General features: G+C 36.5%; 1 protein-coding gene across 1 annotated transcript in view; it reads right to left on the bottom strand.

Moving 5' to 3' along the window:
• Positions 1-14,090, bottom strand: part of npm1b (nucleophosmin 1b) — a 30,037-nt gene extending 15,947 nt beyond the window's left edge. The window contains exons 1-8 of the mRNA XM_015046698.1: positions 14,000-14,090; positions 13,631-13,713; positions 11,376-11,495; positions 11,103-11,196; positions 10,704-10,795; positions 10,392-10,465; positions 10,225-10,288; positions 4,817-4,915 (exon numbers count right to left, since the gene is read on the bottom strand). Of these exons, the coding sequence (XP_014902184.1) occupies positions 4,817-4,915; positions 10,225-10,288; positions 10,392-10,465; positions 10,704-10,795; positions 11,103-11,196; positions 11,376-11,495; positions 13,631-13,713; positions 14,000-14,048 (675 nt within the window). The 5' untranslated portion in view covers positions 14,049-14,090. The remainder of the gene's footprint in view (positions 1-4,816; positions 4,916-10,224; positions 10,289-10,391; positions 10,466-10,703; positions 10,796-11,102; positions 11,197-11,375; positions 11,496-13,630; positions 13,714-13,999) is intronic.
• Positions 14,091-14,664: the final 574 nt, after the last annotated feature.

Below are 14,664 nucleotides of genomic sequence, written 5' to 3'. Positions count from 1 at the left end.
AATATGTTTATTTGATAATATTGTTTATTTGATAATCTCTTCAAGATCAGAGGTTTAGATTTTCTCAGTATTTGGTAGCATTGCCTTTTGAACTGTATGAGTAGAGTCAAACATTTTGGGTTTCCTTCCAGAAGCTTCTCAGTAGTTCTCTGGAGTTCTGACTCATTCCTCCTGACAGTCAGGGTCGCCTCGCTCACATGCGACCTTTCGGACCTTCCTACTCACTTCTCCATAGACTTGACATCAGGACTTTGTCAACTCCACGCCAGGACATTGACTTTGTTGTCCTTAAGCAATTTATAACCACTTTACATATGTTAAAGGTTATTTTGCATTTTGAAGACCAATCTCTGCCTTCCTGGCTGATGTCTTTAAATGTTGCTTCAATATTTCCACATAATATTCTTTCCTCATGATAATGCCATATATTTTTTAAAGTGCACCTGCAGTAAAACAATCCCACATCATAATGCTGACCTACACTTTACAGTTAGAAAGCTACAAGCATCCTAGTTAGTCCTCCAAATGTAACGATGGTCATTATGGCCAACACAGTTCCAAAAATGAAAATCTTTGTCCCAGTGTCCTTTTGCAAACTGTAATCTGACTTTTTAATGTTTCTTGTGAAGTAAAAAATTCCTATTTATAATATTTTGGCTTTTTTTTTTTTGAGTTTGTAATCATGGCAAACATAAAAGCAGTGTGTTTGCGGTGTTGCCTTAAAATACATCCACAGATGTTCCTCCAACAACTCACATGTGTTACTTACCTATCAGAAGTTGCCAAAGTCATGACATCATCATCTGGGCTTCCCTTCTTTGTTTAGAGACAATAATCATTCTGTATGTAAACTTCAGATTTTGAAGACATTAATATTTAAATGTGGATTTAGCAAATAGAAATATTTTTGCTAATTCCAACTGACTTAAAACAAGAGAAGTATGGTCTGATTTAACTTCAGACAGTGAGAAAGAAGGTGGATGTGTTTTATTTGGTGTATGTAAACTTCTGGTTTCAATGGGACATTATCAATCTTTTATTAGTCATAACCTAATAAAAGTGGCATTCTAACCTCCTAATAGAATGCCACTTCAAAGAATCAAGTAAACAACATATTTGTATTTCTAGAAAGATCTGGAGGGGACTTGGTGCTTTTCATGTCTTAATAACAAACACCTGATGCCTAATTGACAGGGCATGTCCTTTCATTTTATTCTAATTGTTTAAAAAAAACTAGTTCTTGAGGCAAAATCTTAGGGCTGGGACTTAAAATAAAACACAGGTGCAATAATTAAAAAAAAAAAAAACAGTCTCCCTATAGTTAAAAAAATGCAACAATCTGTCCCTTAAAAAAATCTGCCTTTTTTACAACAGAGATCAAAGGTGTAAAATGAGCAAACCTTTGACACAAACACGCCGCACTTCACTAAAAACGTCACTAAAAAAAGCACACACACATATGTTGCTGGCTCCAGGCCAAACAAATGCACCACATATTTATTATTTACGGGCAGCTCTCTACTTCCAAAGGACAGCTGTGGACCTGAAACAGCTGATAAACACTCAGCCGGCAAGCTTTTTCATCTGGGCCAGACGCTGATTACAGATGGCACAAAACATGGAACTTAATCACAAGCACGCCATCAGTTGATGCAATCGCTCGTCTTCAATCCAGTGCAAGCACATGATTGTGACACATTTGCTCATCAAGTTTGCCCAGGTATGGTAATAGTCTTTTTTAAATATAATCCTTGAAGACTCGTGTTTGAGGAAAAATTTAGGACACACAACTTTCTATGAATCACATATAGAGGGATACTTATGTTTACCTGGTGTATAGTCAACAAAACAACATTAAAAATGCCAATAATGTTCATAGTCTTTATATTTTCTTATTAGGTTGGAAACTTTTTTTTTTCTTTTACATTTTCCACAGTCTAAAACTATTGATAAAATGTCAGTTCTTTAAAGATGACAACACATTTCCCAGATAACTATCAAAGGTTCTCAGTCGTTTTTGGTCAAATAAAGTCATATGACATTTGTGGATCTAAATTAATTTTAATGGACTGAGAGCATTCATCTATTAGAATGGCCTAGTCAAAGTTAAGACTTGAATCCAACTGAGAATCTATGGCAAGGCTTCAAATCTAACTTTTACAGATGCTCTCCATCCAACCTGACTGAGCTTGAGCCATTCTGCAAAGAATAAGAAGCAACACGTTTTTCTAGGTTGAAGGATGAAAGCTGGTACGGATGCAAACTCAGGCTTAGTATTTGTCTAAGGACGACTGAATTCAAAGGAATGCATGTGTACTCTATTTACTAGCCAGTTGACTTCTGAAATAAATCCTGGATTTCGTCACAAGTAAGAACTGATGTGTCACATAAAATGCATCAACATTAAAGATTTCAAGGGGCGTGCATATGCTTGCAACGCACTGTTTAAGTAATGTCTGGGTTTGCCATTCAAACCTAGGAGAAACACATCCTGAAAGAAATAAATAATGCACCTGCTACAAGTGCATGTCAATCATTCGCTGAAACAATGACTCACTCCCTTCTGGGATACGGCTAAGTGAAGTGATTAACAGTTTTATGAGCGTGACGTGTGCTTCAAGGCATCAACTTCTCCAAACCCACAAAACACCAGCTGGGAGATTAGCGTGCTTCAAATCAGCACAACTCGAGTTAGCTGGTTCTCATGCCGAGCCGGTTACACAGCAAAGGTGCCGCTACGTGCTGAGCTGCGAGAGGTGAGAACTGCGGTGCTGGCAGCAGATCTGACAAGCCAATCTAATGACCAGTCACCTGCGTTTAGGATGGGGGGGAAGAAACAGACACCCACGCCCGCTTCCTCGCTCCTCAGGGGCATCTGGAAGCGCAAGCTGCACCAGACATCAAACGCTGGTAATGAGAGCAATTGGGAGAAGGTGTGTCCAGGAAGTGAGGGGTGTGAAGAGGTTGTGGAGCGAGAACACTTGTGAAATAGTCGAGAGGGGATAGGAGCTCTAAAAGCACAAAGGGCCAGAAAAAGTAAGCGCTGGGAAAGTTTGAGCAAGCTGGGTCACAAATCGGCTAAACACCATGAGCAAGGCGAAGATCAAGGTGTGCAGACTTGGCTGGACTCACCATCAAACTGCCCCCCGGAGCTTAGCAACAGTGTGGCTAAGCATTTATCATGGCACAAAACCCTCTGCCACATACACATCACAGCCTTGTCATGTGCTATAAATGTGCATGTGAGTTAAGGATGCTGCATATTTCATCACAGACACAGCTATGTGTTATGATGTGTTATGTGCTGGCATCGCCATGCCAACACATAAAGCCTTATCTAAACAGTTTCTGTCCAAGACCTTTTTTTCCTCCACAGTAACATGATTTGTGAAATGTTTAAACAAGCAGGAAAAGCTTCCTAATTTGTTTTCGCTGCTGTGCACGTGATCTGCGGAGGGGTGAAGAGCATCAAAGGTGGCTGCAACCCAACACAGAGGGGTCAAGCCAAGAGGTCACAGGTTTAAATCCTGCCCCGGGAAACTTATGTAGAGGTCATGTGTGTTTGCTCAAACAGAGACAGAGTTCAAGCTGTTTGTTTTAGGAGGAGGCATTCTATCCAAGAAATTAACTATCAGGTTGAACTAATTGCAACGTGCATTTATCACATTCCTCTGCTTTTGAATGGAACGTTTTGCCAATTTTTTTTCTCTCTCTCCACATTTTTTAAATTGTGAATGTGAGCAATTTTCCACCAAATGATGCACACATAAAAAAAAGAAAACAAGAAGGCATATTTATTTTTTACCACAAATGAGTTTTTGGTTCTAAAGTGTATTTCAAGTGCACAAAATGAAACCTGCAAAGGTACAACACTGGCAACTTCAAACCTAGCAAAAGAGCAACATGTTACATAAGAGATCATTTATTTTCTGACATTTTAGTTGAGGCTCATTTATTTCTTCAACAATTAGTAGAACAACGCATTAGAATAACATCATTGCTGTGTATTGTTTTGTAAAGACGAACTGAGAAATCAGCTGGAGATAGAAATGGACAAAAAACTAAACATTTTTGATCAGCTAACGCACCATACATCGGTGCTAACGGGTTTCTCTGAACACAACACACTTTGGCGTGGAAGTTGGCACTGAGGCAAGACGACTTATTTTTAAGTGTTTCAATTAAAGCCAGCAGAAGAAGAAATGGAAGAGAAACCTTCTTTTTATGTAGTAATGTCAGCTGCTCATTCAGGCTGCTACTTAAGCTAAACAGGCAGCAGGTGCAGTGAAGGCTGAAAGTATTAACTCAAAATCACAGCTCTATCCCTTTTTTATTTTCTGCTGGATTAGGAAATGTTGGCAGTCTTTGGAAAATCTCGCAGCTACAGTCTGGTTATACCAACTCTGCAGGAAATAGAGATTGCTCATGGTAATGCTACCCTTGCTAATTATGCAAGGCTATAAATTGCAATGTTATAGACAGTTTTAAATGTCTCTTGTGTAATATTTTTTCTTTGTTTGGAGTAAAGGTTAAATCCTGTTGTAATTGTTTCATTACCCAAATCTAGATCAAATTAGAATAATATTCCAAAATTTCCACATCAGAGTGGCAGGTCTGTTTGACAGATGTTAATGTCTCCATGACAGAAATTTGCAAATCCCAAAAAAGTCTCATCTTCTTTGTTCTTCTTCCTAGCAGAGATAATTTTCTGTGTCTTTAACATCAAACGCTATTTTGATTACATGTAACAAAAATTGGGAAATAGGATTACTGTAATAACCTAACATCCAAAACTAAACAAAGGGACGATTGATACCTTAATCTGGGGTTTCGCTGCTGGTCCGGAGGATTTTTCTGCAGGTCCATTTTGTTTCACAGGAGTCTTGTTGGGCTTTTTAGGCATCAACTCTGGGCTCTAGAAAAACAAAAAGCTCAAGTAACACATCTTGAGGACAACTTGGCACTTAAACCACTGAGTATATGTATATATATGTATATATATGGCTATATATAAAAACACAAATATGAATCCCTCTGCATTGATTCTAAAGAATTTTATTATAATAAACAGGTAAAACAATTGGCAAAGAATCAAATACAAAGGTTTGACACATTTAAAGATCTTCTGAGTCGTGTCCTTTAATCAGACTGTAACCCCAGCATGTTTTGTCATTCCTTGCTTGAAAGATCATAGTAACGTCAGCTCAACAGATTTAAACATTCCACAAACTAAACTTTCAGACAGCTCATTTAGTAAATACAGAAAACCTGCAGAAGCAGATTAAAACAGAACAGAAAACGCTAAACATGCTTGGCATTTTCTCTGTGATCAGCTACTTAGTAACCCAATAACCTGTCATTGTTCTCTGCTATACAGCCCTTCCAGTCAGGTTTACACTGCTGTGTAATTACCTTGTAATAGCTGAGGCAAGTACCTGCATTTCCTAAGCACCGACCGCTGTCTGGCAATTACATGTATTCACCTCAGAGCAGCCTAGGAGTGTAATTCTCTGCAGTGACTGAACTGCTACAAGGCAATTACATAAATAATTTAAAGGCAACACCTAACGCTCAGAGTAGCAGAAGGTACAACTTGTTTGTATTATGTTTTTACATCCATGTACAAATATTTACTGTAAATGTGTAGTTGAATCCCGTGCGGTAGCTGATAGATTATCTGCACACACCAAGCAGCACAAAGAGCCACCCTCTCTACTAAAAGATAATGTCAAGGAAGCAGGGAAGAGGCCAACGTATTTTCTGGGGGTGCTACAGCAACATTTAAGCAATTATTAATTAACTGAGTACTCCACAACATTTCCTTATGGAAAAGTAGCAACAGGAAATCCAAACTCAAGAAACCATGTAGAAGAAACAGCAAACATGTGGAAGAAAGTTCTCTAGTCAAATCAAACCAAATATAAATTTTCTGGTTTACTAAAATACTAAAAGTGACAAAGAACCACAACTGCACCTGTAGGAGCATAAGCCTTGAGACTGAGGCGGAGGTTCACCATCCAGCAAAACAAGGATGGTGTGCGAGTCAGCCAGTGCGATGGAGTGGTGTAGATCAAAGCATATTTACATATGTGCTAGAATGGCCCAGTCAAAGTCCAGATCTAAATCCAGCAACTAATCTAAGGCAACATTTTAAAACTAAGGTTCACAGACGGTCTTTATCCTGTCTGATGAAGCTTAAGCTATTTTGAGAATAATAGGAGAGAGAAGGAAGGATCTGTGTGTATGGGAGTTGTCGTTAAAACTACAGCAAAAAGCTCCCAACAAAGTGTTCACTCCACATTGCCAAATAATTTCAAATCAGTTTAAAAACCATAAAATCTTTTCCCTTGTAAAAAAGGGTAATCTTTAGAAACTTTGCAATTTTCAGTAAATTGATTTTTTGTCCTAATTATAAACATCAGGCTGCTTGATGAACATGTACCATATAAGACTATAAGTCACTCTGGAGTGTAAGTCACATAGGTCAAAAAATTGTGACATATTATGGAAAATATGGTAATAACTATCTGAAGTACCAATGTGTATTTATCTCTTATGTTTATTTTGTGTTGAATCCAAAACAGCGCCCCATGTTATTTGCAAAGATGGAATAAACACCCAAAAATGTCAAATCAATGACAATAAAATAATCCTGAAGTCAGCTAAGTGTCCACTTAAGTAACATTGACTCTACGTCTGAGCTAAAATCATCAGTCACCACACAAAGAGCTTTTGTACCTTCCTTTGATACTAAACAATGTGAACCAAACCTCATTTCATCAATTCACACTAAACCAAAACATTTGATCAAAGATTATTTGGATTAAAGTCGTCTGACCAGGATGCTATTTCTTTTGAACAATGTTACTTGGTGTAATTTCTGAAACCTAATTTTGGATGTCTTGTACAGGACTGAAGTTTGACAACAAAAAGAAAACGTTTATTCTGAAACGGCTGAACTTCCAGTCAAAAGAATAATTGCTCCCAGTCATGCTTTTTGGGGCTTTGTACTTTGTACTCATTAATAAAGAAAGGCATGGCGGAGCTATAGAGGTAAGGATTAGAGTCATGCTGGGAAGAGAGGGGGCGAGTGGAGGGATGCACGAGGACTTGGATGAGAAGACAACAGAATAAATCAACAGGTGACAGAAATGCTCAGCTGTCATCTGACCCGGAGGGAAGGATCGGCGCTCATGTCGCAGGTATGTGCATCTGCCCGGCTTTGATCTTTTGCCTGGCACAGTTTGCACTTGGATAGCGTGCTTTGAAAAAAAAAAAATTACAAACAGACACCGACGTAAAAAAATGAGGCAGATACACACACACACACGAGCGATTGTGGTAACACGCAAAACAAGCGTTCAAAGGCAAAAGCCAGGTGCAAAGCTGAAATGGCATGAGAAACGATAAAAAGGAGCAATCATATTAACAGTGGGATGACAGAGGGACAAAGATATGCAGTGCCTCAGAAAAAAAGGTCAAGGATGTTTCCCATAACTGAGCAGTGTGTGTGTAAAAGCAAACAGTTTGTGCTTTTCAGCTTATGCAAACTACAAGTGTATTCTTGATGTGCATTCATGCGTCTGTGCATAAACACTTTTAAATGTGCAGCTCTATAGTTTGGACCTTTAAGAAAGACTGTGTGTGTCTTTGTGTGTGCACCACAGTGTTGTTGGTGAGAATCCGTGCAGATTACAGAGGAGAAATCCGATCATTACACCACACAAACCCTGTATTTTACTCTCTGAAAACAGGTGGGTACGTGAGCGCACAGGATGAAAAAGTTCCACGTTTTGTCTCATGCAAAGAGCTGGACGGTCAGTGGGTGCAGGAGTGGGTGGAGCTTGCTTGAAATGCTGTTGCGTATAGTTTCTAAAAGTTTGAATGATGTGGAAGAAAAGGGAGGGGAGTGACAGCAGCTTCAGAAAAAAAAACTCATTCTTCAATAAAGTAACCTCGAAAAGCGGTTGGCTATTCTGACACCTAGTGGACAACACTGGTATTAGAAAATGCTGCTATAAAAATATAGACGCCACCATATTGTGAATGGCAGATGCAAACAATTGCCAAAAGCTCCACCAGGGATTCTTGTTTTAAGGTCAAGCTGTGAAGCTCTTTTGTTTTAAATTAGTTGGTAAATAAATGAAACAATAAAAGAAGGACGTTGTCAAATCTATCTATTAGATTTGGATACAGGACATTAAGGATACAGGTCTTAATGTAGCTTCATATATGACTTTTAGCATATCAGATCTAGAACCTTCATAAGAATAATAACGTTGAGATACTAAACTACACACAGCTTGAGAAAAATTGTTTACAGATTAACCCAATAAATAAGCATATCAGTGATTAGATGGTATGTTCTCATTCCTCGGTCACCCCTTATTCCTAAAAGGCAGGGTCAAATCCGTAATATTTATCATTTATCTCTATTATAAAAACAATATCAATTACTTACGGAATAATAACAATAACAACAACAAAATTATTCTTATTATTAGAGCCAACAACTAAAAAGTGGATTAAAAAGGATCTCACATTCATCTCTTAAGGATTCATGTCTTACAAAACAAAATAGTGACACTAAATTCAGACAATTATTTTCATTTAATCCTAAAATGAATTAAGATGTTTGACTTGTTTTTTAAGGCAAATTATGTAAGAGCCTAGGTTTAAATGGAACTTGGTTGTTGCATCTTATTTTGATTTGCAGATATGATTCACTAATAATAATAATTGCATTTAAAAATGTCTAATGAAAATAAGCTGAATGTCATCTATAGTACTTGTTCTATTTGGACAACGCAGACTGCAAGCACACTAGAACTGGCATCCAAGATAATCTTGGCACTCACAATATTGCTGGTGCCCTAAAGAATCGTTTCTATGGAGCAGCAGAATCTGTGCTTCTGTTTAGGTGATGATTTAAAAAGCATCACATGGAGACTAACAAAGGAGTTACAACTCAAAATAAGATCAGAGCAAGTATATAGAGAGCAAAACATAAATTAATATTGTTTGTTTGACATGATTAAATCTGACTGACTAAATTACAAAAGGTTTCTTCAGGTAATGGAGCTAATATGGTGTCTACAAAGGTATTAGACAGAAATAAAGCCTCTGTTTCAAAACAAAGTGACAAGGCTTTTTATCCTAAGAACATTGTACCAACTGTAAAGCAAAGTGTTGGTAGTGTAGCAGAGTTAATTTTATTTATTTATTTTATTTTTCTTTATGAACCTTCTCAAAACTAATTTTCTTTGAATTGACATGTCTGTTATATATTATTTCTGTTTTATATTGCTTTTATTTTTGGTTCCTAGTGTGTAAAAATCCACCCTCATCTATGAATATTTGTTTTCCTTTGTTTTTTAATTGTATTTTATTTTGGTGGGGAAGCTTTTATTTTCTTACTTCCTGTTTTTGCGTTATATCCTGTGTGTTCCTGCTGCCCTGCTCAGTTCGCAGCTGCGCTGGGGAGAGGTAAGTGTGCAGAGTTGTCTTTCATTTGTGTATTAAAATATTGAAAACGTTCTAAAAAATATGTTGTAAACTCACGTTATATGTATTGTTGTTTAACTGTTCACGTTTAGCGCAGCACTATGCTGGGCATTTGTCTCCCACATTGGTGACACCCATCAAGTTTTCTGTATCAACGTGGTTATTTTTTTTTATTTATTTATTTTCTTTTTGGTTGGTTAGGGTGTTTGTGGAGAATCCGGAGCCCAGGAGCTGCTGTGTTTAAAATGTTCTTGTTTTGAACAGGAATAAAATTATCCTGAATCCTGATTCCGGTGTGGTTCTGACTTCCTGTTACCAACCGCTACAGTAGCATCATGCTGTTGGACTGTTTAGCTGTTACCAGTTCTGGTCCATTGTGCAAATAGATCAAATAAAAAAAGCTAAGCAACTGCAAATTCTATAGATTCATTTTAAATGAACAAAGAAAAAAAAAAAAAAGTTCTTCCAAGAGGACAATGATCCCAAATTAAACACAAACAACCTACTAATAAATTCATTTAACTTTTTGTTTCTTTTCATGGCTAAAGATTTTCACATTAAAAGCACTTTGAATTGCCTTGTTGCTGAAAATGTGCTATATAAGTAAAATTACCTTACCTTACATTTCACAATCACATCATTCATTTATTTTATACTCTACTATATTTCATGTTGAATTTTTAAGTTAAAGTTAATGAACAGAAAATAGGCCAGACTTACTTTTTTGAGTGCTTTTGCCACATTCTTTTGAGGCTTCACATCCTCTTCATCACTCTCATCATCACTAGAAAAATGCAAAGCGTCTCAAATTACCAGAAAACTTAATCTGGTAAGCAGAAAAAAATGTAACAACAAATACGTAAAACTAGACTAAAGGAAAATCCTACTCGTCCTCATCTTCATCACTGTCCTCTTCATCGTCATCATCATCCTCGTCATCAGAATCCATTTTAATTTTTTTCTGCAACAAATGAAATATTCTTTAGCTTCTGTTTTAATATTTGCTGCTAATAATAAATCTACCTTGAATTGATCTGATCCAGTTGTAGATCTCATTTCTCATCTTGTGACGACTTACAGTTTTACATTTAGAAGCTTTATAGGAATACTTTTAAAGAGCATTGGGAGACATTCCCTGAAGATCTGAGAGCTGAGAAGATCTGCAGTGGATTAACAGGAAAAAAAAATAACATGATCACCTGCGGAGGCTTCTTCAGTAAGGACAGGTTTGCAGGCCGTTTCACCGGAGATGTGTTGTTCTCCTCCTCTTCATCATCTGAGTCTTTTACACCTTTGAAACAAATACTCTACAGTCGGGTTGGTGCAACACGGTTACAAAACTTTACTTGCACATTCTCGTTTTCATGACTAACTAAAACTCAGAAAAGACTACATATTTCTCTATTCCTAGTTTAGAATATGGATTTTTTTTTTTACAAAGAGTGATTCCTGTCACTAACTGATGTGATGACTAATATATTATGTGGCCTTGAAACTGATTTATCATTCTATAGAACATAAAGTCCTGTGTATCAACTACTAGTCCTACTTTGAAGGATTTTCTGGGATGTTATCAGAGTTTGTGTGATAATACTTACTGACAAAATGTTGTCCACTAATGTGAACTGGACCAGAACCAGAAACAAGACGAAAGGTAACAGGAGGAGTGATCTCAAACCCTCCTAAATTCATCTGGACAAACAAAAGCCACCATTAGCAGTATTTACATGTTCCAACACTGACTTAATATTATCTCTTTTATGTTATTTTGGTAATGTTTTTTTTGTAGTTTTTTTTCGACCCAAACAGAATAAAACAATTATATTTAAGCTCTTTGACTATTTCTTCAGTCAAAACTGTTGCGTACTCACAGACGGCAGGACAGACGGTTTCAGGACAGCTATTGGCACTTTGGAGGATTTTGCATCATATGTGAGCCCTTCGACTTCCACCATGTGGAATTTGTCCTCCGCCTCGGCTCCCAGACACACCTGGAACAGCAGCAAAGTGGTCAGTGGATTTATTATCTCCTCTGAAGATAAAGGTATAAAAATCTAGTTTTCTGTTAAGGTTGATGTTATTACCTCTTCTGAAGTGGTTTAAAGTTTTTCTAAGTGATGTTTTTATGAGTCAAATAGTTGATTTCCTCCTAACTTTGTATCTTGGCTTATTTACCCAGCAATAAACAGTTTTTACTGTATATTGTACTTTCTTTTCAATACAAAATTTCAGAATATCGATTAAAAATCCTGAAAAAAAAATTGTGTTAAGGTTTAATGGATTTGTTGTTAAGCACATGATTAAAGAAACATTTTTCCAGGTCCCTCTTGAAAATTAGATCTGGATCTCAATGGGGTTTGGCCTAGTTAAATAAAGGAAATAAAAACAAATAAAAAATAAAACTTTGTAGCTGGTAACCAATTTTTTAGGTCTACTACTCTCAACAGATGCTCTCTAAAAATAAAATAACTAAAAGAAACTTGAACCATTAACCCTTTACATATTTTTGATAGGATTGAGTTCTTGAGGCTGGCTTGGGATCTTCATATTGTTGATATGACTACCTTGAGTCTTTCTGGGAGACCCATTTACAACCAATCCTCCGTGTCTTTCATCTGAAGGAAGAAAATTACAAGATTTTAAGATGTATGGCTCCATCTATTGAACCGTCAGTGAGGTAAATTTAGCACCTAAACAGCCCCAAAGCATAAAGTTTCTATGTGCATGTTTGACAATGTTGATGATGCAAAAGTGTTCATTTTTGGTCGAATCTGACCTCAACATCTTCTCTAAATCATTTATAAGTTCTCTAGCAAACTTAAAGGCACCACTCTAAACCTCTTTCAATATTTTGTTTATATTTTATGAGTAAGAATACAATTTTGACACTAGCTAAAACAGTTGCTGCACTGGTCTTGAAGAAAACTTTAAAAATCTATGACAGGGAAACAGAAGTAGCTGAAATCTCACTGCAGATCGCCGCCAGGGGGCAGCATGAGGAGAGGAGGAAAGCACCTCTGTTCCTATGGCATGTTAGTGGCTTTTTGCTAAAAGGTAGTCATAAGGAGGAGAACAGCAATGCTCCTTGAGGTTGTTTTTCAGGGAGTATATGAATGTACATTTGTCTTAAAACAGCATATTCTCTCTTGATATTTTAAATGTTGAATATAAACAGTAGATCTTTAATCAGAGAGTATTTTATTGTAGTATACAAGATAAAATTGAAATCAACTAATGTCTTCTGATTTTCAGCAACAACTCTTCAAATGTTTCATAGGGATGGACATAAATTATGCTAAAATATTAGTTTTTAAAAGCAATGTAATTATCTTAATTTTTGATATTTGTAAGATCTTTTAATAGACATGTTACCATCAGTAGTTCTATCAATGCTGTTTTTCCCACAATCCCATCAAAAAATGCTCTTTATTTGCTATTTTGGGTCACAGTTTTGAGAAGCTATAGTTTTTTTTTCTGAGAACCAAACATAACAAAAAGTATAGTTAGAATCAACTCTATAAATTCATGTTGGCAACATAGGCTGGGATTAGTGCTTAACTTAACCATGTTTGATTTACCTGAAAGTCTGCACAGAAAAAAATATTTAAAGTCAAATATTCTGTTAATATCTTTACATTTATATTTACAAAAAAACAAATGATTTGACACATTCAGATTCCATTAAAGATGGGACATAATTTATAGCTGAAAACAAATATCATTACCTGGAGATCTGTTGAGTGTTAGAAAGAAATACTTATATTTACATAGCATTGTTTTATTATTTTTTTGTCCATAATTTTCCATAGGCTAAAATTTAAGGGAAACCAACTGTCCCCTGAATTGCAAACGCTGTTGATGTCTAATTTGTAATCGACATGTATAATCTTTGTATCACTCAACGTTTCATTTTATTAATCAAAGTCAAACAGGAGCTTTAATTAATCCATAAAATGAAAGTTCTGCGATGGACTAGTTCAGTACTTGTTAATATAAATATAAAAATATCATTATATTTATTCACAATGCCGTTGTACTTTACAGCTTAAGCAAAAATATTCTTCATGAGGCTATCCCAAATGAAAACGCATGTCAGGGATTATAAAACAATAACAAAATGTCTTACTGCTTTGAGGGACAGCTGTTGTTCTGTATCTTCGTCATCTAGGTCAACTTTAAACTCCCGTTTATCCGACCTCAGAGTACAACCTGGGGAGGCAAATACATATTATTGTCATTAATTTTACAATTGCATTTAATACACATGCAAAATACAAACAGCAGCATCAGCTATGGGGGTGTTTCTATTCTACAAGCCCTGCAGAGCTAGCTAACAAAGACCTGATTGGCGGGTGTAGGGGCAACAGAATAGCAACTTATTACGGTAACTTTACGCTTGAATGAGCGTTTAAACCTCATATATAAGTGATAATGTTATACTAATCTTGACTGTGCGTCCTATCAAATTAATATTTATCAGAAGGAACAAGCTCACCAAACAAATACATTTGAGGTCTGCTAAAATCTGGCATATCGTCCTCCATCTTTGTAGTGGGCGTAGAGGATGAGAATCAGTGTAACGTACACCTCAGCGAGCCAATAGGAAAGTAAGACGTCAGCAGCGTAGTGAAAAACAGAGCCAATCGGACTGTGGGAAAGGCGGGACAAAGGTAGTGTTACAAGCTAAACAGTAGATGGCGCTGCCGTTCTACTAGATAGATAGATAGATAGATAGATAGATAGATAGATAGATAGATAGATAGATAGATAGATAGATAGATAGATAGATAGATAGATAGATAGATAGATCTCATCTGAACAGAGCACCTTCTCCCAATATCACTTGATTTTATTTAGGATAAGAGTATAAACATTTTGAGAACCAGGTATAATTTTCCTTCTACTTCATTTTATTTACTCCACATTTCTTACATAAAAAATCAGAAAATACATTACTGTAAATACATCTGTCATAAAAAACAAAAGCTCTAGCACACCAAATTTAATGAAGCAGGATTGCAACAAGAACCAGTTTATGCACCGCAGGCTTGAAGCACTTTGTCACCAGCCTGTCATCAAGACAGTAGTGGAATCTAAGACAGATGCCAAACATAACACTTACATGGGGATTCCCAAAGAGCAGTAAGTAACACCTTGCAT

Source organism: Poecilia latipinna, unplaced genomic scaffold (assembly GCF_001443285.1).
Source record: "Poecilia latipinna isolate Pla-1442-1.1 unplaced genomic scaffold, P_latipinna-1.0 Scaffold789, whole genome shotgun sequence".
Classification (NCBI taxonomy): Eukaryota; Metazoa; Chordata; class Actinopteri; order Cyprinodontiformes; family Poeciliidae; genus Poecilia; species Poecilia latipinna.
This window is presented reverse-complemented; position numbering and strand designations above follow the sequence as displayed.